The sequence below is a fragment of the Schistocerca cancellata genome, chromosome 2 (genome assembly GCF_023864275.1).
Source record: "Schistocerca cancellata isolate TAMUIC-IGC-003103 chromosome 2, iqSchCanc2.1, whole genome shotgun sequence".
NCBI classification, from domain to species: Eukaryota; Metazoa; Arthropoda; class Insecta; order Orthoptera; family Acrididae; genus Schistocerca; species Schistocerca cancellata.
Window position 1 is genome coordinate 459,329,605 of NC_064627.1, and position 24,507 is coordinate 459,354,111.

Consider the following 24,507-nt stretch of genomic DNA (forward strand, 5'->3'; position numbering starts at 1 on the left):
TATGCTCTGTGCAAAATTCTACCAGGCAGCTTCCTCTTTCATTTCTTAGCCCCAATCCATATTCACTATGTTTCCATCTCTTCCTTTTCCTACTGTCAAATTCCAGTCACCCATGACTATTAAATTTTCTTCTCCCTTCACTACCTGAATAATTTCTTTTATCTCATCATACATTTCATCAATTTCATCATCATCTGCAGAGCTAGTTGGCATATAAACTTGTACTACTGTAGTAGGTTTGGGCTTCGTGTCTATCTTGGCATAATGCGTTCACTATGCTGTTTTATAGTAGCTTACCCGCACTCCTATTTTTTTTTTATTAATTATTAAATCTACTCCTGCATTACCCCTATTTGATTTTGTATTTATAACCATGTATTCACCTAACCAAAAGTCTTGTTCCTCCAGCCACCGAACTTCACTAATTCCCACTATATCTAACTTTAACCTATCTATTTCTATTGCATATTATTTTGAATGAGTGGAAAATAACATAGTTGGGAAAAAAAAGTGACAAGTTTTACCCACAAGTTAAGATAGTGTTACAATGTTTCGAGTCTCTCTTATAATTAATTATCTGTAGAGATGCTGTGCTTACTTGCAGAAAAAAAAAGTTTCATAAAAAATCCACATGACAAATATTTTTTGTCGAGTTGGATAGAAGCATAATGCTCTGTGAATTCCTGAATTCCAAATTATTTAACATGTGGAACAACACTTACACCAATACTCTGCATGAAGAAAGGTGATCCACGACAGCTGGCAGTGCTATTTGCAATTTCCAAGCATGAGGTGCAAAAAGCTGCAGCCAGTACTGTCCAAAAGCCATGAATGCCTACAACAGCAGCAACACTGAGGGAACACAACCAAATCACACAACACATTTTTTTTGTGATATGCATGGGAAACAGATGTGCCAAGCCCATTTTACCTTTTAGGGGTGCAACTAACGCTTTCCTGTCAATTACAGTTGATTATCAATAACATTTAAAAGCCTCCTAGTAAGAGACCCCTCTGGCCACAGAAAATAATTGTTACTTTTGAATCTCTCCTCACATGATGGATGTGTATGCATTCTTACAAGGGGACGTTATGGACTATCCCTATTATTTCAAATGAAATGTATTAATATTCGTTTTTAAAGCCTCTCATTTCAGCTTTGAATACAAAACTAAACATATACATATTAATGCACAATTTATGCCATTAGCAGCTGATAAAATGCATTAAAGACACAAATGCAAACAAACTTAAAGTATGTTTGACTAACTTATATTCTGTTAAATTATTTTTGTAGGTGTTTTGAAGATAATTATTTCAAGTGTGGACAATTAAAAAATTAAACAGTTCATAAATTATTGTTTGATGCTTCATGCCTACCTGTACTGCTCGAAACGATGTTATGAATGGTATCATCATATGAAATCCTGGCTGGCTTACATTGCTCAGCAATGCACCACCCTGCAAAATGATGGGTAACCTGCTTAAAATAACAACTACAAAATATTACAACCTAAGTAATGCAAAAGATACAATTAAATATGGTTTGAATCAGAAAATGTGCACTGAAGATAAAAATTTAGTTACAAAACAAACAAGAACACGAAAGGCATAAAAAACATGAAATTATTATGGTATAAACTATAGATGGGGGAAGGCAGAAATACAGAAGAAAGTATAAAAGTAAGAACAGAAGTTTTTAGCAGTAACTCAAGAAAAGCATGAATAAATGCTCACTTGGCAAAGTAACAGGAAAAGAGAGGAACGTTGCAGCAGGGTAACAACTGCAGACATTTCACACTCAGTGGTGATAGAAAAAGAGTGGCTAAATACCACTTCCCCACCAATGAAGCCCTCTTTATGGAAGAATTTACCTACATCATGGTAGCGTAACAAAGCATTATTAGCAGGGTAAAAAAGAAAAAAAAGGGATTATTCATACACACAGCAGCCGCTTACAGGATTTACAAGTCGGAAAAGAGAAAGCAGCAAATCACTGTCTTTCACCCTAGCAGATGTGAACAAAGCATACTGTCGGCAAAGAAACAATACTGTGTAACTGACAAATTATCGATTTCGCATTTTTCAGTCAGTTTGAAAACAGCTAAGGCCATACATGCCTGTGTCAGAACCACAGAAAATGAAGATGAAACAAGTTAAAAGCAACTACACTTTAAGCACAATCTACGGAACGAAAGACAGCTAAAAACAGGGACTAGGAGAAAGGTCCATAAAATATGCTGTACAGACAATGGATGTCCTGAACTAAAGATTAAATGTCCTTCACCCTATTGCTACGAAGGATAAAAAGTTGCTGACAGACAGCAACACAGAAATCATCGGCGGGAATAGATCAACTAGCTGGCAAAATAGAACTGCTGCCTTGGCAGCAGTGCCAGTAGCCTCATTCCCCATTGCTGGGGACCATGGACCCACAAACATCACAGTGGCTCCATCAAGAGTGAGCATATGGAAGCTATCTTTACTGGACCAGTTCCACTTAAGGGATTGGCGGTGTACAGCACACAGAGGCTCTGAAGGGCACAGAGAGTAGGAGCAAATGACAATTGAAAAGTCTGTGTCACCGTATGTACAGCATGGCTCGATACAGGGCGAAGAGCTGCGCTGCAAATACTGAGCAGTGTTCCAGAAGACAATGCTGAAAATCATAGCAGCAAATAACAAATACAAATCCTCCACTAAGGTCAGTCCGAGAGTCATCAGTGTACCCAAAGGTACTACAGCAACATTCTGTGGGAAAGTCAAGAAACTTAGGGCAATAGAGTGAGTCTTAAGTAGTGTCCTTAGAAATGAATGAAATCCAAGGTGAACATGGGCTGCCGCACACTGCCAAGGTGGTGAAGTGTTCACGCCCCCTGGGAAAGTGGCAGATAGCTTGAAATCAAGCTGCTAGAGCAATAGCCGAAAGTGAACTCCAGGAGGTAACACAGAAGAGGGACGCGCACAATACTGGCAGTCAAAGGAGTCATTGAAAGAGGCAGCATAGGATGGGTGGCGATGCATGGCAGAAACAGCATGCTTATCCACTGAGGAGAACATCACATCGGTATGACGGCAGTAGTTCACAGCTTCTGCATGCACACACACAACCAGGCCAGTGTAAAATGTGCTAGTGGCCAAACGGAGGCAAAGATGGTGGGTTCTATTGAGACAGCATAATATGGACAGACCTGCATATGCAGAAACAAAACATTGGTACTCTATTTTCGAACGGACAAGAGATCGGTAGAAACGGAGGAGGTTGATCTGATCTGCTTCCTAGGAAGTACTGCCGAGGACACGTATGACAATAAGGGACCAGGTACAGCAGGCAGTCAGATAAGAAGTGGGAGGACCAAGAAAGTTTCCTAACAAGCGTGAGCCCCAGGAATTTTGTAGTTTCGACGAACGGAAGAGCGACAGGTCCAAGATGTAAAGACGATGGAAGCAACCAATTGCGTCTTTTTTTTTTTGGTCATCAGTCTACTGACTGGTTTGATGCGGCCCACCACGAATTCCTTTCCTGTGCTAACCTCTTCATCTCAGAGTAGCACTAGCAACCTACGTCCTCAATTATTTGCTTGACGTATTCCAATCTCTGTCTTCCTCTACAGTTTTTGCCCTCTACAGCTCCCTCTAGTACCATGGAAGTCATTCCCTCATGTCTTAGCAGATGTCCTATCATCCTGTCCCTTCTCCTTATCAGTGTTTTCCACATATTCCTTTCCTCTCCGATTCTGCGTAGAACCTCCTCATTCCTTACCTTATCAGTCCACCTAATTTTCAGCATTCGTCTATAGCACCACATCTCAAATGCTTCCATTCTCTTCTGTTCCAGTTTTCCCACAGTCCATGTTTCACTACCATACAATGCTGTACTCCAGACGTACATCCTCAGAAATTTCTTCCTCAAATTAAGGCCGGTATTTGATGTTAGTAGACTTCTCTTGGCCAGAAATGCCTTTTTTGCCATAGCGAGTCTGCTTTTGATGTCCTCCTTGCTCCGTCCGTCATTGGTTATTTTACTGCCTAGGTAGCAGAATTCCTTAACTTCATTGACTTTGTGACCGTCAATCCTGATGTTAAATTTCTCACTGTTCTCATTTCTACTACTTCTCATTACCTTCGTCTTTCTTCGACTTACTCTCAAACCATACTGTGTACTTATTAGACTGTTCATTCTGTTCAGCAGATCATTTAATTCTTCTTTCCTTTCACTCAGGATAGCAATGTCATCAGCGAATCGTATCATTGATATCCTTTCACCTTGTATTTTAATTCCACTCCTGAACCTTTCTTTTATTTCCATCATTGCTTCCTCGATGTACAGATTGAAGAGTAAGGGCGAAAGGCTACAGCCTTGTCTTACACCCTTCTTAATACGAGCACTTCGTTCTTGATCGTCCACTCTTATTATTCCCTCTTGGTTGTTGTACGCATTGTATATGACCCATCTCTCCCTATAGCTTACCCCTACTTTTTTCAGAATCTCGAACAGCTTGCACCATTTTATATTGTTGAACGCTTTTTCCAGGTCGACAAACCCTATGAAAGTGTCTTGATTTTTCTTTAGAACTGCTTCCATTATTAGCCGTAACGTCAGAATTGCCTCTCTCGTCCCTTTACTTTTCCTAAAGCCAAACTGATCGTCTCCTAGCGCATTCTCAATTTTCTTTTCCATTCTTCTGTATATTATTCTTGTAAGCAGCTTCGATGCATGAGCTGTTAAGCTGATTGTGCGATAATTTCGCACTTGTCAGCTCTTGCCGTCTTCGGAATTGTGTGGATGCTTTTCCGAAAGTCAGATGGTATATCGCCAGACTCATATTCTACACACCAACGTGAATAGTCGTTTTGTTGCCACTTCCCCTAATGATTTTAGAAATTCTGATGGAATGTTATCTATCCCTTCTGCCTTATTTGACCGTAAGTCCTCCAAAGCTCTTTTAAATTCCGATTCTAATACTGGATCCCCTATCTCTTCTAAATCGACTCCTGTTTCTTCTTCTATCACATCAGACAAATCTTCACCCTCATAGAGGCTTTCAATGTATTCTTTCCACCTATCTGCTCTCTCCTCTGTATTTAACAGTGGAATTCCCGTTGCACTCTTAATGTTACCACCGTTGCTTTTAAGGTCACCAAAGGTTGTTTTGACTTTCCTGTATGCTGAGTCTGTCCTTCCGACAATCATATCTTTTTCGATGTCTTCACATTTTTCCTGCAGCCATTTCGTCTTAGCTTCCTTGCACTTCCTATTTATTTCATTACTCAGCGACTTTTATTTCTGTATTCCTGATTTTGCTGGAACATGTTTTTACTTCCTCCTTTCATCAATCAACTGAAGTATTTCTTCCGTTAGCCATGGTTTCTTCGCAGCTACCTTCTTTGTACCTATGTTTTCCTTGCCAACTTCTGTGATGGCCCTTTTTAGAGATGTCCATTCCTCTTCAACTGTACTGCCTACTGCTGCGCTATTCCCTACTGCTGTATCTATAGCGTTAGAGAACTTCAAACGTATCTCGTCATTCCTTAGTACTTCTGTATCCCACTTCTTTGCGTATTGATTCTTCCTGACTAATGTCTTGAACTTCAGCCTACTCTTCATCACTACCATATTGTGATCTGAGTCTATATCTGCTCCTGGGTACGCCTTACAATCCAGTATCTGATTTCGGAATCTCTGTCTGACCATGATGTAATGTAATTAAATCTTCCCATATCTCGCGACCTTTTCCAAGTATACCACCACCTCTTGTGATTCTTGAAGAGGGTATTCGCTATTACTAGCTGAAACTTGTTACAGAACTCAATTAGTCTTTCTCCTCTTTCATTCCTTGTCCCAAGCCCATATTCTCCTGTAACCTTTTCTTCTACTCCTTCCCCTACAACTGCATTCCAGTTGCCCACGACTATTAGATTTTCGTCCTCCTTTACATACTGCATTACCCTTTCAATATCCTTATACACTTTCTCTATCTGTTCATCTTCAGCTTGCGACGTCGGCATGTATACCTGAACTATCGTTGTCGGTGTTGGTCTGCTGTCAATTCTGATTAGAACAACCCATGTCACTGAACCGGGCCATAATAGAGTTAATGGCAATAGCAAGGAGGACAACACTCAGGATGGAACCATGAGGCACACCGTTTTCCTGAATAAAGATATCTGACAAGGCAGAACCAACATAGACCATGAAAACTCGGTCTTTTAAAAATTCCTGGAGGAAACAGGGCAGGTTGCCATGAAAGTCCCACATGTAGTAGAGAGTACGGAGGACACCAGTCCTCCAGCAGGTGTCAGGCTTTCTCCAAATAAAAAAAACACAGCCACAGTCTGGTATTTCCGCAGAAAACAATTCATGAGATGGGTTGACAAAATGAAGAGATGGCCAACTGCATAACAGCGTGCTCAAATTCACATTGTGCGGTGGTTAGTAAATTGCAAGACTCGAGCCACCATGCCAGCCAGGCATGAAAATCACATTCCATCACCTTGCAAACACAGCTCAAGAGAGAAATGGGGCGGTACCTAGAAGGAAGGTGTTTGTCCTTACCCGGCTTAGGTATGGGTATGACCTTGGCTTCACACCAACGTATGGGAAATGTGCCCTCTGCCAAGATGCAATTGTATATGTGAAGGAGAAAGAGCTTGCCCACAAGAGAAAGGTGCTGCAACATCTGCATGTGAACATTGTTCTTCCTTGGAGCTGAGGATTGGGATGAAGTGAGAGCACGGTTTAGTTCCCTCATAGTAAAAGTGGCATTGCAGCACTTACTATTCTGAGAAGATTAAGGGTAGCACCCAAGCCTCTTCCACTTGTTTCCAATCGAGAAAGGCAGGGTGATAGTGGGTGGGGCTCTAAATCTCTGCAAAATAGCGGCCCAAGGTGTTGGAGATAGCAACAGAGCCGACCGTGACATCATCTGCTACGGTCAGGCCGGAAATTGGGGAATGGATCTTGGTCCCAGAGAGCCATCGGAGGTTGGCCCACACGACAGAAGAGGGAGTGGAACTGTTAAAAGAACTAGTGAATGAAATCCAGCTAGCTTTTTTGCTATCCTGAAGAACACGACAACACTATGCATGCAACTGTTTATAATGAATACAGTTCGACATCATAGAATGACAGTTAAAAATGCGGAGAGCACGTCTCCACGTGTCATGATATGCCTCAGTCCATCAAGGGTCTGCGACATGGTGTGGTAATGATGAAGAGACAGGTAATGATGAAGTGCGAGGAATGGAATGTTCTGCGAAGGTAAGGATAATGTTCGTATGGTATTCTACCTAGTCATGGTTGGTTGGTCGGTTTAAAGAGGGGGGGGGGGGGGGGGGGGGCAAGGGAAGGGTCCGAACTGCTAGGTCATTGAATTCCACAAGAGAAAGAATAAAAAAAAAAACGACACTCACAGCACAAAACTGGGAGACAGGAAAAACGACAAGAACGGCAGAAGGGCAACAAACACTACAATGAACAAAATGGGGCAGGAAAACCAAAGAGCGACGCAAGAGACAGGCAGAAGAAATTAAAACAAGAGAGCAAATGGCTGGCAGATCACGAGAATAAAAAGGATAAGCCAGTCGCTCTGCAACACATTAAAACCTCCAGAATAAAAGCACTCGGGTGGAGGACACAGAGGGACAAATGACATGTGCTAAAACTTAGATAGAATGATAAAACCAACTCTCACACATAAAACATAAGACTAAAGCAGCTGATGAGGCATCGTCAGCTAAAATTAATGGTAAAGAGTCTAGTAACTAAATATTTCATTGCAGGGCAGCCGAAGTAGGACAGCGCAACAGAATAGGGCCACTGTCAACCGGGCACCACACAGACACTGAGGTGGGTCTTCACGGTGCAGGAGATAGCTGTGGGTCACCCAAGCAGGGCTAATGCGGAGCCGGCAGGGAACCGTAGAATCCCTGCGAGAGGCCCTCATGGAGGACTTCCACACATTCATACTGTCCTTAATGGCATGCAGTTTGTCGTGCATACCAAAGTTATGCCATTCCATCTCCCAAAGACGAAGAACCTTGTGGCATAATAATGAATGCAGGTCAGTTACGGGGATGCCGATCTCCAGAAGCGGTTTCCATGCAGCCTATCTGGACAGCCTGTCGGCAAGTTCATTTCCTGGGATTGCGATGTGACCTGGAGTCCAGAGAAACACCACTGAACAACTGGATCATTCCAGGGCATAGACTCCTGGATGGTCGCTACCAAAGGATGGCGAGGGTATCACTGGTCGATAGCCTGTAGGCTGCTTAAGGAGTCAGTACAGAAAAGGAACGATTCGCCAGGGCATGAACGGATGTGCTTACGAGCACGAAATATGGCCACCAGCTCTGCAGTGAAAACACTGCAGCCATCTGGCCAGGAGTGCTGTTCAATATGTCCTCTATGAACATAGACGAAACCAACGTGACCATCAGCCATCGGTGTAAACCACTTCAGAGTCCTGGGACATGTCAAGAATAGAGAGGAAGTGACAAAGGAGAGCTGTGGGATTAACTGAGTCCTTAGGGCCATGCGGAAGGTCCAGACAGAGCTTCGGCCTAGGTTTACACCATGAAGGTGTATGTGAATGGATCTTGAGTAGAGGTGGTAAAGGGAAGACTCCAGTTCAGACAGAAGGGATTGGATGCAAACCGCAATTTTAAGCCCTGACCTGGGCCGCCAATGTGGGAGATGAACCGCCATGGTTGGGAAAAGGAGACAGTAATCTGGATGCTCAGGAGAGCTATGAATGTGTGCAATGTAGCTGGAGAGCAGTTTTGCATGTCTGATCTGCAATAGAGGGTCTCCAGCCTCCACCAGTATGCTGCTCACCAGACTTGTCCTAAAAGCTCTGTCGCTACTCTAACTCCATAGTAGTGCACTGGATTGAGTAAACGTAATGCTGAGGGTACCGCCGAACCATAAGCCAGACTCCCATAGTCAAGGCGGGATTTGACAAGGGCTCTGTAGAGCTGCAGCAGTGTAGAGCGATTTGCATCGCAGTTGGTGTTGCTCACACAGCGGAGGGCACTGAGGTGCTGCCAGTACTTCCACTTATGCTGACACAGATGAGGAAACCAAAGCAATCGAGCATTGAAAACCAGTTCTAACAATCGATACGTCTCCACTAACGTGAGTGGATCATCATTAAGGTAAAGTTTTGGTTCCAGATGAATGTTAGAACACCGACAGAAGTGCACGACACATGCAGCTGAAAACTGGAACCCGTGGACTATAGCCCATGACTGCGCCTTGTGGATGGCTCCCTATAGGCGCTGCTCAGCAACACCAGTACTGAAGGAACGGTACGGAATGCAGAAGTCGTCCGCATACAGAGAAGGTGAGACTGACGACCATCAGCTGCTGCTAGACCATTAATACCCACTAAAAATAAGAGAGAGACTAAATATGGAGCCCTGCAGGACTCCAGTCTCCTGGATACGGGGGAACTATGGGAAGCACCAACTTGGACACAGAAAGTACGGAGTGACAGGAAATTATGAATAAAAATCTAGAGCAGACCCCAGAAAGACCACTCATATAAAGTGGCAAGGATATGATGTCGCCAGGTTGTGTAAATAAAAAAAGACGGCAACCAGGCATTGGCACCTGGAAAATGCTGTTCGGATGGCAGAATTGAGGGACACAGGATTATCAGTGGTAGAGCGACCCTGACGGAAGCTGCCCTGACATGGAGACAGTAGGCCCCATGACTCCAGGAGCCAACACATCTGCTGACTTACCATACATTCTCACAGCTTACAAAGAATGTTGGTGATGCTGATGGGCCAATAGCTATCCACATCAAGCGGGTTTTTACCAGGTTTGAGCACTGGAATGATGGTGCTCTCCCACCATTGCAATGGAAAGATGCCATCGTACCAGACCTGGTTGAAGATGACGAGATGTCACTTGTAGTCCAATGAGAGATGTTTCATCATCTAACTGTGGATCTGATCTGGCCTAGAGGCTGTGTTGGGGCAATGTGCAAGGGCGCTGAGGAGCTCCCACTCTATAACGGAGCATTATAGGGTTCACTGTGACATTCAGTGAATGTGAGGACTTTCCACTGTCTGAGGGTGCGAAAGGCTGGGGAGTAATTCTCTGATGCAGAGGCTCAAGCATAGAGCTCAGCAAAGTGCTTGGCAATTGCGTTGGCGTCGGTAGATAACACGCCATTGATGTTAATGCCAGGGACACCTGTCCGTCTGTCACCCAAAAACACGTCTCGTCTTCGTCCAGACTTGGGAAGGGGACGTATGGCACCCAATGGTCAACACATACCTCTCCCAATACTCCTGTTTCCGTCTTTTTATAAGCTCGTGAACGTGGGAATGGATCTGTTTAAAGGCTATTATATGCTCCAGGGAAGGGTGCCACTTGTGTCGCTGTAAAGCCTGCCTACACTCTTTAATGGCCTCAGCAATTTCTTGCAACCACTAAGCTACTATCTTTCGCCAGAGCAATTTCAGGCAACCACCAAGGTATTGTCTTTCACCGGGGGCACCCTAAGGAACAAGGGATCGCATTTTCCGTCACAGAAACAATCGTCCTGGTGACTTGCTCAACCACCACATCGATGTTACCATGTGGGGGACATTCAACAGTGACAACAGAGATGAAAGCTTCCCAGTCTGCTTTAAAGTCCATCTGTTTAGGCGTCCATGAGCATGATGCCAGGGGAGTGACAGGAAGGTGGGGAAATGTCACTACTGCACAAGTCATTGTGGGCTCTCCACTGGACAGATGGGTTAAGTCCTGGGCTGAAAACTGATATATCAATGGTCAAGTAAGTACCATGAGCCACACTGAAATGTGTGGGGGCCTTAGTATTTAAGAGGTAGAGATCGAACTGAGACAGTAAAATTTCGACTTCTCTACCTTGGCCAGTAAGCATGGTGCCTCCCCACAAGGGGTTATGGGTGTTAAAATCTCCCAAAAATAGGAAAGGCTTAGGGAGTTGAATCAGTGCAGCCAATACATTCAGGGGTACTGTGCCATCTGCAGGAAGATATACATTGCAGACTTATTTCCTGTATTGTCCTTATCCTGACAGCCACAGCTTCAAAAGGAGTTTGAAGGGGCACAGGTTCACTACATGACGAGTTCAGGACATAGACGCAAACTCTACCTGACTCCTTATTATATTCTCTACAGTTCTTGTAATATCCCCTATAGCCACGGAGGGCAGGGGGTCCGCATTGCCGGGAACCAGATTTCCTGGAAGGCAATGTAGAAAGCAGGTTTGAAGCTTAACAGTTGCCGCAGCTCAGCCAGGTGGTGGAAAAAACTGCAGAAATTCCACTGGAGGACGATGTTATCGTGAGGCTGGGAAGGTATGACGTGCGCAAAGAGGCAGGTTATGCCTCAGTCACCTGCTGCCACCGACAGTATTTGTTTCCATTTCTACTGCAGAGTGGCATCAGTGAGAGCCAGGTCCTCAGGGGAAGCTAAGATCTCCACCTCATCCTGAGACACAGAATTGGTAGGGAGTGGCAGTGTTGGGGCTACCGGAGGGTCCTATGTCTTAGCAGTCTTCTTCTTGGCAGAACTGGTAGGGAGTGGCAGTGTTAGGTCTACTGGAGGGTCCTGTTTCTTAGCAGTCTTCTTCTTGGATTGCTTGCCCTCTTGCTTCTCTTTAGGGTCTTGCTGGAAGGGTTTCTCCGAAGTAGCTTCAGGCATGGAGGAAGACTGAAGCTCTTCACCCAGCAGCGCTTGGCTCCTTTAGCCACTGGCAAGTACCTGCTGTGGCATTAGTGGAGACCTTGGAAGAGAGGATTCCAAGGGACCCCTTCCACACAAGAAGCTGGAGGAGGCTGCTGCTTCTCCAACTGGGGGAAGGGGACTAATGTCCCCTGGGTTAGGGGGACATTGCTCGTGAAGTAGGTGCTTTGGGAGCAAAGGAAGAAGATTTGACCCCTACTGCCAAGGTAGGGGTTGGTGAATCCTGGAGAAAAGGCACAATGGTTTACTATCTGAGAAATTATAAGGGAAAACATCTTGTATGCACGAAAATGTTTCTCAATACTCTTGGCATTAAAGAATGGACAGTGAGATACTGGCTGGATAATGCCACACATGGGATGAGCCCACATTCCCAAATAAAACAAACAAAGAAGAAAGATAAGAAAAACTTTGTAAAAGAATTTCTGGACTGCCTTCCAAAACTGGCATCACATTAGTGCAGGAACTTAGCTTATTCTCCCCCAAGACAGACCAGTGCAATTTGTGTTGTAATTATCAGGCTTAGAAACTTGAGTGAAGACATTTGAAAACAGTACATACAGTGGAAAGAGCAGCAAGGTTGCAGAAAGATCTTAGTTAAGTAAGATTCCCAGCAAAAGCTCTGCATAATCTACACCATGGACTAACAAGTCATTAGAGTAGCACCACTTTCACAGGCAAGTGCAATTTATTATACAACAAAATTGGCTTTCCATAACTTTATGATGTGTAATTTAGAAAGTCATGATGCAGTTTGTTACTGGTTCGATGAAACACAAGGTGAATTGGTAGCATCAAGTTTTGCCTAATCTATCGTGGACATGCTTTCCAAAACAATTAAGGAAAATCTTGTCCCAGTCATTTTGTATTCTGACGGCTGCACAAATCAGAACAGAAATGAGATATTATCAAAAGCTCTTTTAAGATCAGCAATTGATTCAAGAGTATTGATTACATAAAAGTTTTTGGAGAAAGGTCACACTCAGACGGAATGTGGCTCCAATGCAAGCTCAAAGGACATGAAGCTTCTCTTCCTACCCAATATGCCTTGATATCTAAAGAGGTGAGAAGAAAGCCATGACTTTACGAAGTCCATTACCTAAATTACTCCTTTTTCACTAGCTATGCAAAAAAAAGTTTGTTCAATTACACCCGGAAGAGCTGCAAAGAATGAGCCTACAGTTATGGACCTGAGGGTGATACAGTATTGTCCAAAAGGTATTATTGACTGCAAGGGCACTTCAATGAGGGGTGGCTAGAGACATCTGAGAGAAATTTCTGGAAAAGTTTGCTTCCTGAAACTACACAAAGAAAGACTGAAAATCAGGAAAGTCATATGGGATCATTTACAACAATTTAGAGCCATTGGTTCTAAGGATTTCCATTGCTATTATGACAACATTCCTTACAAATGACGAACTTGGTTGCTACTGTTTCAGGAGGGACAGTGCAGTGTAGTTCTTTGTTCGGCAGTTTTTTCTTGAAGAAATCTACAAACATCATCATACTTATGTGAACTGTGTGTATATTTGAAGGTTTTTGCATTAAGTCTTTTAATGAAGTCTTTCCATAATGATGATGTTACTGTTGTTTCAGCACCAAAAACAACATAAAAGTGGTAAGTTGCACAGGAGACTGATAAATACTGCGTGAATAACATTCCTGTTCCACAAATACTAAGACAATTTTGTGTATCTGCCATAATTAAGCTGAGTATTTTCTTTATTTCACTTTTTGTTATGATCAGGAATATCATTGTAGTGTAACAAAACAAATTTCATGTCCATATGAAATGTATAAGGATTTCTATATAGTTTTTCATCTCTCCTGTAAAATACATGTTTTGTTAGTAACAAGGTACTGTTTTTCACTGATGATGTCTTCTGGCAGGTTACAGCATTTGGCTTATTAAATTACATGACCTGTTGTATAATCCAGAACAGGCTTTCTAACAGAGTCCCGACTTGGAGCAGGAGCATGGCACTCACTGCTATGACTTTGAGAACATGTGGTGGGGGATGCTACAAGTGGTTGGCGATCTTATATGACACAGCCAACATATCACAAGGCTCCACATGCCAGGACATTTAACTGTTCACAGCAGGCAACAATGGCCATTTAACTGTTCATAGAGTAACAATTCTGTACGAGCTGGAGCACCCTGTTCTAGAATAATACTGCTGTCAAGCATGTTAAAAAGTTTCTGTAGGCACTTAAAATATAACCATTATTTAGTTTCATAATACTTCACATGTCTAAATTTGAAGTTAAATGTTCTTGTTGGGAGTAGTAAAAATACTAAAAGTATATTGAGGGAGGTCTTTAAAATAAAAACCACAAGTAAAACTCAAATTTTAGATTAAACATTTCTTCCATCTAATGCTCTTCCAAACACTGTAAGAAACAGGTAAGAAATGAAAAATTTAACAATCATTGTGATAACGCAAAGAAGGACAGTAGAATAGCAGAAGCTACTCAGGAAGATAATACAGTCAATCATCTGTGGCTTCAAAGACTTGCATCAATTCTGCATTACTCGTCCTGCAATAGGGCACGCTGGGAAGCACTGTATGGCTTTATAGTTTATTTTGAGAGACGCATATGGGGCCTGAAGATTTCCCTGGATTTTGTGAATTCAAACTGTTTCACAAGTGCTTCATTCAAAGACTTGATAGCAACTCTTACCAAGTCTTCGAATGAAGCACTTGCAAAATGGTTTGAGTTCACGAAATTCACGGATACAAAGCACTGTATGGCATTATCGTTTATTTTGAGAGATGCACATTGGGCCTGAAGATGGCATAGCACAATGCTGAAACTGGTAGTTGTCAAAATAAAATGAAACACCTTAGTTACACGACTATTGAGAATTTCATTGCTACTGACAATTACTTAACCAGCTGATGTCCCTACAGAGAAAGTTTGGAAAGATGTGGATATATGCTTTCACATCCGTGCCACCAGGCTTTCAGATGGCCTCCTTCTGCAGCTTGGGTGTATACTGCTGATATACTTCAGAATAACATTGGGGCAACGGTGACGTCTCTTGCAGATTCATCTTCTGATGAATCCTCAAATTCACTGAAAAGTCCAACAGGTTTCTGCTTCTTTGCAGGACTGTGGACACTTCCTTGCAACATAATTCCTAGCTTCTTTCATAACCTCATCTTCCTTGTCACTGCCAAGAAATTTTAAACACCCACACTTAGGATTCAAGAACATTGAAAGTTTGTGCATCATTACTTCAGAAGTTATGCTTAAACATGATTTTGCTGCAGTCTTCAAAGATGTTATAAACGGAATTTCTCCCTCACTTTTTGAGCAGTTTCACCATCCACAATACACATAGGTACAGTGTTGGTGCTTTGGAGGCTTCGAGATCACAGGAGGCATTTTTAAATGGTGTCGGCAAACTTGTTACATCTTCCAACATTTTTTTGTCAATGGTGTCAATTAAATTGTCGTGATTTTTCTCAAACAAAATTACGAGAACTCTGAACCACACAAGTTAACTGACTCCTACATGTCTAGTTTGCTGTTCCATCACGTGTCCAAATCTCCATTCAACAACTTCTGCGGGTTGTTCTGAACACCCGATTTTTTAAAAAGTTGTGACAACTTGACAACAATTTATTAATCATTGTACATCATTCTTATCATCGCTGATAATTGCTCCAGTCGCATGCTCTAGCGGAGTATTGAGGATGTGCGCTGAGCAAGTGTGTGCCATATTGATGAAGTGTTGCTACAAAGGTTGGGTTTCTGTTGGCAACAAACATGACATTTGGCACAATGCTGAGTAAACCAAACAACTGTAATATCTTTATTAGTTCATGTTTAATGTTTTCTCCAGATTTTTTTAAATATCACACTCAATTTTTTCTGGTGCACATCACTAACCTCAAGGTTTCCTTATTCAGTTAATGTAATGTAATGTGCAGTCAATCCCATGTAGTTTATTTTATGCTATGAATCACTCCATAGATTGACTGAAAACATTCCCCACCTCCATAGAAACTGCTTTACACATATGGTCAGTGGTTGGTTTCCTTTAAATTTCTTCAAATGGCGGTTGGTTGTGGTAGCAATTCCTTGGCACTCAACACACCACAACGGCCCTCACACCAAAAAGGAACTGTGCCATATTGAGAAATCCGTTTCCACAGGCAACTTCGAAAGTCAATGTGTCCTTGCTGATAAGATTGATGAGCTTTTTCCGCAGCAGTTATCTTCAAATTCGGAGGTAAATCAGGAAATTTTACGTCTTTATTTAGTATTTAAAAAGTAATTATACACTTCTGTCCAGATTCTCTCAAATTTTAGTGAATCTGAAGTTGGAGATTTGTTTCCAGTGTAAGAATACATTTGTTTACATGCAAAACAGGCCACTGTATCTTATTTTCTCCTTGTCACCAAATACACAACCAAATTTCTTCCCAGTCAGTTTTCAAATCTGGTTTCTCTTAATAAAGTGATGCACCTTGTTTCAGCTTACATGAAATTATGTCCATGTTGTTAATTTTATTAAAGCACTTGCACTAATGTTTACTCTGAAACAGTCATTATGTGGTCACTCAATGACAAAGCATTAACTGAAGGCAGAGAAACTTGGCAACTCAACACCTCACAAGTAGCCAGTGGCCAGGCTTGTCACTCAGAATGTGCTTCACAAACCACATTAAAGATAAAACTGTTGCAATACGTTTTCACTAGCTACAGTTCCCTTGGTGAGAAGGGGAGCAGACAAGGGAGGGCAGCTGAAGTAGTTGTAGCCAGAAAGTGAGAATGGAAACAGACTTCCAAACTGTCTGAGAATGCCCACGTGGCTGATTATTTTTAATCAGGTGAAAATGTTTTGTACTTGGTTCAGAAGTCTTCTGATTTTTTCTCAGAGTATGTGTTGCACTGCTCTAGAAAACTGAAGTCCGGGTGCTGAGTTTCAAACCATTTGGAACACAACTAACACGTGTTACCTTCTTATGAAGAAATTAATGTGCATTTTCTTCAATGGTTTATTCATTATGTCTCTTACACATGTTCTTATAAATGTTTCCATAAAGTTTTACTGTTGTACGATCATGCATTTGTCTCAGGCAGCAAAAATTTAATTACAACCACACTGTATGTACAAAGCTAACCACTACTCTTGTTTGAAAAATAATGTTTAATGGTAATACTTTAACAACAAAGTTACTCTGGATAAATTTAAAATATCTTATTTATTTTTGAAAATACCACACTAGATATACAATCTGCATTAGCTTATCAGGCACCGGCATTCTCTATCAATTTTAAAAATTTCAAAATAAATGCATGGTTCATAGCAATACCAAACCAGCACTGAATATGACATGAATTTGCTTCTTGTTGCAATACTAAAGGAAGCAAAGAGAAAAGCAGACCCACAGTTTTTCACAGCAGAGGAAAGAGCTGGAAACTATACATACGCATTCGGAAACATGCAGCCACAATGACAAACATTCCCACGTTACGTATGTTTATCAAAGTAACTTAGTGGCTGCTCCTAATTCTCCTGTAAACATCAGTTTACTAACAGTTTCATCAGCAAATCTGTAACTTATCAGCTATTGTTACTCTTAAAAATTCCATCATTACCATTATCCATCACTGTTCCATGCGATAGTGCAATAACCTCAAGTACATGAGAAATCATCATAGGAACAACCTTTGAACTTTTGTCACAGGAATTATTAATCCATTTTGACAGCAACTTCAAGCATGATACTGTGAGAAAGTCAGCGAAGCACTACTTTACACTGAAATTAGTAGAAAAGAACTGAAGCTTCAATATTCAACACTGACCTGTAACGCGTGCGTATTCAAATATGGATCAGTATTTATATACTTTCTTAAAATCTGATTTGAGCAACTGGCAAATGCACACTTATGCGACATATTCTTGTGTGTATGTTACACTCCATCATCAAACATGCAGTGGCAAACAGGGATGCCTGAAAACCCATCTACAATAAAGAAGATTCTCGTGTCTGCCAGTGTGCTCGAGGTGGTTGTGATCAAACAGCAAATAATACAATAATGGAACAGATTTTTGCAAATTTCCTTATGCAACTCCACACCGACAGTTTCCAAAGCAGACTATAAAGAGTGATTTGTAACAAAATGACTCAGCAAATTCTTTCAATGAATAAGTCCAACTCCTATTTCTTTAGTCTTTCACATTTCTCAAAGCTTTCCCCAACTTCTTCAGTAAACTAAATTTTCTCGAGACTTTTTAGATTTTCCAGGTACATTGCCAACCTACAGAATGAGGAAATAAAATACAACAGAGCTTGATTGCTGGAAAGAACACATGTCAATGTATAAAAAACAAATGAAAGGGAAATCTGAAAAAATAAGAAAGGTACAAACAGGTCACTTACACCATTTTATAAGTTGCTGTTCTTTCCTGACCTTTGACAGTGGAAGAATCAACAATTTTCTATATCATTTGATATCACTCGTCAGCACTCATTCCCATTCATCTTCCAGACACTCAAGAGAAGTTACAAACTGAGGACTAAACTTTCTTTCAACCATTCTTTTATCTGTATTGTATAGCACTTTTATTTACATGTATGAAACTTGTGTTGATTGTTTCATAATGGCGGCACTCATTTGGAAGACATGTACAAGATATTTGTAAAATAAATTATAATTGCCACAACTGCTCACATTTAACCATGAGTCATTGTGTACAGGGCCAGTTTAAGGCCCAAGTGACATAACTCGCTACTGGAAGCGGCATACACTGAGGAGTGCCAGAGGTGGCACAATTATACAACTGTTTTACAGTATGTATCACAATTAGTGGCAATATTTTGGGCCACCAAGCTGAGAGGCATCAGGGCCACCTACATGCAAAAAGTACATGATTTATCACTATTGGAATGAAAACTGACATGTGTGAAAGTGTATGAGGGGGAAAGTGGGGAGAAGGTGTCAAAAGATAAAATGCTTATATGGAAAAATGTTCAAGCCAACCCTGAATGTACTAAAAATATACTAGAATTGGATACTTTATTTGCCATGATGACAATGAATCTACATCAAGTGGAAGCTAGGATGAAAGTAAATGCTGTGGAAACAAGTTGTAAGTAGCTTCCAAGTTTAGTAAATACAGTGCACAGGTTTCACAGTAATAAAAGACAGACTCACCCTATAGTAAACACCAACATGACCTTCTTCCAGCTTATGCAGGGAGAAGTTCACAATAATTATAAGCAGGATCACAAGCCCAGCAACAAATCCTACAGTTTCTGCCATGTCTTCATATGTTCTAGAAACAAATACGAAAAATATAAAGTAGTATAACAGAGGTATTACAGAAAATTTCACTCGAGAATCTAGTAATATTAGAACTCGAAATTTAACAAATACAATTAATTTTAATACAAATGGAAATAAGTAAGGTTTTTATAGCACACTCCTTCATTCACCAAGTAAGGGTTGAGAGGTTTTGCACATTTTATAACAAAGAACTGAGCTGTTATCACATGTACAAGACAGTAGAAACTTCTAATGTCATTAAATACCTTGAACTGTGGATACCAGGTAACCTAAAATGGATCGAACATGTGAACTATACACATAATAAATTGAATATTGTGTGTTACTGTGTCAAAATTCTAACAGGATGCATAAAACAGCAATTTATAAAAAAAAATGTGTACTGTGGCCAGATGGAATCATCGTTAAGATTGTTTAAATATGTCAGAGACCACATAAATTAATGAGGGAAGACATCTGTTTAATTTAACATAAATCAGGATGAGCACACAAACAACACTAGATACATGGAGAAAGAGAGAAAAAAGTGCAAAAATGACCACTGCAAGCAGGAATAATGCTTTGCAACAAATTACTTGCCCATATTAAAACAATACAAAATATTCCAAATTCCAAAACAACTCTAACTATACATTCCAAATAAGTTAAGCAACCTAGTCAATGAAATAAAGCTCCGTAAATTGGTGACATTCCATTAATTATGATATTTTAAATTTTTTGAAATTATTTTTTGTTTCACTGCGAGCAAAACTAAATCCCCCCCACCTCGCTCCCCCTCCCCCCCCCCCCCTCTCTCTCTCTCTCTCTCTCTCTCTCTCTCTCTCTCTCTCTGTGTGTGTGTGTGTGTGTGTGTGTGTGTCCTGGTAATGGTCAAGTACTGGTAGCTATTCAATTAACAGATAATACTCTTTGTAGATCTTCACAAATCACTCTGCCAAAATGCATTCTCTAAGTCCCTAGAAAACTTACACCCATATATATATTGTATCATATTTCACTGTAGCTATGTAGATCTATAAAAATATGAAAGAGGCACATGTCATACCAAAATGTGAAGTAGAAATTACATTCCTTTACGATAAGCTGATGGATACAGATGTCTATAAATTTTTTTCCAATTGTTGGTCCCTTTATTAGTGTTACTGGATACATCATGGTATAAATAGACGATTTGTAAAAACATCTGTTGTTTAACGGGCTATACAAACAAAGTGCCGTGTCAGACGGTTATGACGGAAACTATACTATGTGTATACGAATTGCTTTTCAGATTCACACAAATTAAATTCATACAGTTGTACACACGTTAAATAAGGAGCATTGTGATCTTCCAAAAAACTTTACTAGCTGCTTCTGATACGAATGCTGGCACAACTGTGAATACTAAAAGCACAATATGTTTACCATGTATATAGCTGATGGTCATTAACTCAACCTGACTTTATTTAGGTTGTGAAACGGTTCTTGCACAACACAATCCTGATGATGTACAAATCTTCGGCCTTAGAATGGAACTGATTACACATCGGTTTCATTTAACACTTCCAAAGCTATTTTCATTTTACTACCAGCATATCTGCACTCCACTGGCTTACTGAATCAACTGATTACGAGTTACTTGAGTTTAATTTTCAACCAGTGACGACTGCAGTAGCAGCAATTCTTTGCTGTGTCACTCACCACAGAATCTTTCTTATACAGGAATATTGTAATTACTTAATGTTTACATGTACTTACCAGTAAAAAAGATTAGTCACAGCAGGTATGGCACTGAAGCAGGTTTTTGGCTGGTGTCACACACATACGAATTTATCAGGTACTTGATTTTATTTTGGAATTACGATTTGTGCACGACCTCCAACCTGCCAGCATTCTTGTGGCTGGCAGCAAAAACAGCGCTGAAGGCCGATTAACCAATCGATTGTAATTACAGATAACTTAATTGAACCGGCACTGCACTTGTAAGTACCTGTGTCTATAATACCCCCACCCAAAGATGTTCACCTGCCACTCCCACGGTGTACTCCCCCCCACTTCTGATAACATTACAGCACAGATGGTAATGTGAGTAGTACACCATAGTGTATACTGTTATGGGTGCCAAAGTTGTTGCTCATTAATTTTTAATGCCTGCGGAAACGCGGCTTTAGGGCACGGTATAACATTCGGCAAATACTATTTTAAGTGCATTTATGTGTGGAAACAATCGTTCAAGAAGGATTAAGTGATTATCATGACTCGCTGCGCCACAAAATTTCTACCTAAGCTCTACAGTTTTTTGGTGTATATTGATCCTGAAACAGATCGACAAACAGCTGTTCTCTCGATCCCACATATTAGCTGAACGGGTAACAACTACTGGAAAATCAGCTACTGAACTTTTAAGAAGGAACAGTGCAAATACGCCAATGACTACGTGAATATTGGTGACATGATCCGCCCCAAAGAGTTACGATGTACCTTACTTTCAAATGGTGTTTGATTCTGTAAGTAACAAATTTCTCCAGCACATTTCAGAAACAAATGCATCAGAGGACTTTCATCTGACATACTGACTGAAGCGTCTTATCTTGAAGGAAGAGTACCGGTAAGAAAAAGCCGCAGAAAACTAAGCGGTAATTCGAGTCAATAGTTATCTGAAGTATTAATTAGTATTGCGAGATGTTACTTAACATTCTGGTCGTATCTCTATAGCAGCCTATAAAGGAGATAGCTTACAAAACACCCGTGGAACCTATTCTATGATGTTGCTTAAGCTTGTCATACCAATATATTGTAGGATATTGACCTCATACGATGAAACTCGAGCTTGTCATACGGTACTCATATATTGTAGGACTTATACGACGAAAAGCTGTATGGACGGTCGAATGTTTGTCTGACTCGCGGAAGTGTTAAAAACTTGAATTGTCTAAGGCTTGAGGCCAGAAGCAATCTATTTCAGGAAAGCCTACTTGCAAAGTTTCAAGAACCTATATTAAGTGACAAATGTAGATACATATGCCTACTGCTGCCTCTGCGGATCATTCTCGCCAGGATGGCTACATCGACCGTGGTTTTACCGATCCTTTTGGAAGTGCGACCAAGAAGCGTGGGTTTTCCGACCAGAACTTCCCCCATTGCTAATTTACGCCAGTCGTACACCAGCAACGGATGTGTTGTCACCCGTCAATCGTACAGTGCCGACAGCATAGACGCCTCGTAAAATTGTAAGACATTCCAGGCAGCAGTTGACTGTAGAGTGTCTTTGAAGCAGTTCCGTACACGTGATGTCGAAAATGGAAAAAAATCGAGTATTGTGCAGTGATTAAATCTTCGTAAAAGAAGCTATTCTCAGCATCACTCCTGACATGCTGCATAACAATTTCACATGACTCTCCTGGAGAAGGACTGTGGCCGCCATACAAATTTAGGAACCACAAACGAAATTACGTCGCTGTTAAAACTTCCGTCAGGTGGGCAAGAATATGGCTGCTCAGTTGCAATTTTTAAATGGCATCGGCCCTTACTCCATTCTACGAGGGCAGTTCAATAAGTAATGCAACACATTTTTTTTCTCGGCCAATTTTGGTTTAAAAAAACCGGAAATTTCTTGTGGAATATTTTCAAACATTCCCGCTTCGTCTCGTATAGTTTCATTGACTTCCGACAGGTGGCAGCGCTGTACGGAGCTGTTAAAATGGCGTCTGTAACGGATGTTCGTTGCAAACAACGGGCAGTGATCGAGTTTCTTTTGGCGGAAAACCAGGGCATCTCAGATATTCATAGGCGCTTGCAGAATGTCTACGGTGATCTTGCAGTGGACAAAAGCACGGTGAGTCGTTGGGCAAAACGTGTGTCATCATCGCCGCAAGGTCAAGCAAGACTGATCTCCCGCGTGTGGGCCGGCCGTACACAGCTGTGACTCCTGCAATGGCGGAGCATGCGAACACACTCGTTCGAGATGATCGACGGATCACCATCAAACAACTCAGTGCTCAACTTGACATCTCTGTTGGTAGTGCTGTCACAATTGTTCACCAGTTGGGATATTCAAAGGTTTGTTCCCGCTGGGTCCCTCGTTGTCTAACCGAACACCATAAAGAGCAAAGGAGAACCATCTGTGCGGAATTGCTTGCTCATCATGTGGCTGAGGGTGACAATTTCTTGTCAAAGATTGTTACAGGCGATGAAACATGGGTTCATCACTTCGAACCTGAAACAAAATGGCAATCAATGGAGTGGCGCCACACCCACTCCCCTACCAAGAAAAAGTTTAAAGCCATACCCTCAGCCGGTAAAGTCATGGTTACAGTCTTCTGGGACGCTGAAGGGGTTATTCTGTTCGATGTCCTTCCCCATGGTCAAACGATCAACTCTGAAGTGTATTGTGCTATTCTTCAGAAACTGAAGAAACGACTTCAGCGTGTTCGTAGGCACAAAAATCTGAACGAACTTCTCCTTCTTCATGACAACGCAAGACCTCACACAAGTCTTCGCACCCGAGAGGAGCTCACAAAACTTCAGTGGACTGTTCTTCCTCATGCACCCTACAGCCCTGATCTCGCACCGTCGGATTTCCATATGTTTGGCCCAATGGAGGACGCAATCCGTGGGAGGCATTACGCGGATGATAAAGAAGTTATTGATGCAGTACGACGTTGGCTCCGACATCGACCAGTGGAATGGTACCGTGCAGGCATACAGGCCCTCATTTCAAGATGGCGTAAGGCCGTAGCATTGAATGGAGATTACGTTGAAAAATAGTGTTGTGTAGCTAAAAGATTGGGGAATAACCTGGTGTATTTCAATGCTGAATAAAACAACCCCTGTTTCAGAAAAAAAAATGTGTTGCATTACTTATTGAACTGCCCTCGTAAATTCACACACAACCCTTTGGTACACTCTTCACATCTCCAGGGCAAATGACTTACTTGAGAAGAGATGGGTTCCCTTTCGTTGTTGTAATTATTTCCATTATTCACAGTGTGTAGACCTTAATCAGCTTAGGCCTATGAAACTACAGGGAGACAAAGGCTGTAGGCGGGAGACTGCTGTGTGCAGATGCAAGCCAAATTGGTGGCGTTTCATTCTCAGCTCCAGACTACAGCTTGAGGCTGCAGTGGATGGGCATAACTGTTGCAGGCTGGCCATAGTGATCCAAAGGATGTCCAGCATGACCCACGAGTCTGCCAATTGGTACCAGGTCAGTCCAGTCACTGCTTGCATTGAAGTTGACCCCTCACCCATGGTCAAGTGGGAGGTCGTCTCGGGGTGTGGCAGGTGATGAAAGACTTTCTGGGGACCGATCATAAGGGCTCTCCATTTAGTCTGGCAAACAGGTTCCAGATGCTGTCTATGGCTGACACTGTCCCTCAGACAGATTCAGTCACTTGTCCTGTTTCAGAGGAAACCTCTTGAGTCTGCAAGGACCAGGCAGTTACAGAGGGTGGGATATGGCTGCTAAGGAGGGGAAGAAAGCCAATGGTCAC

The 24,507-nt window shown here is 41.6% G+C and overlaps 1 protein-coding gene across 2 annotated transcripts in view; it reads right to left on the minus strand.

The window, feature by feature from the left end:
• The window catches only part of LOC126161958 (erlin-1-like), a 39,794-nt gene extending 18,742 nt beyond the window's left edge, over positions 1-21,052 (minus strand). Inside the window, exons 1-3 of one of the 2 annotated variants that reach the window (XM_049918141.1) lie at positions 20,774-21,052; positions 18,905-19,025; positions 1,381-1,461 (exon numbers count right to left, since the gene is read on the minus strand). In XM_049918141.1, coding sequence (XP_049774098.1) covers positions 1,381-1,461; positions 18,905-19,012 — 189 coding nt within the window. In that variant the 5' untranslated portion in view covers positions 19,013-19,025; positions 20,774-21,052. Of the gene's footprint in view, positions 1-1,380; positions 1,462-18,904; positions 19,026-20,440; positions 20,616-20,773 lie in introns of those variants that run through there. The other variant, XM_049918142.1, reaches the window with a different exon arrangement.
• Positions 21,053-24,507: the final 3,455 nt, after the last annotated feature.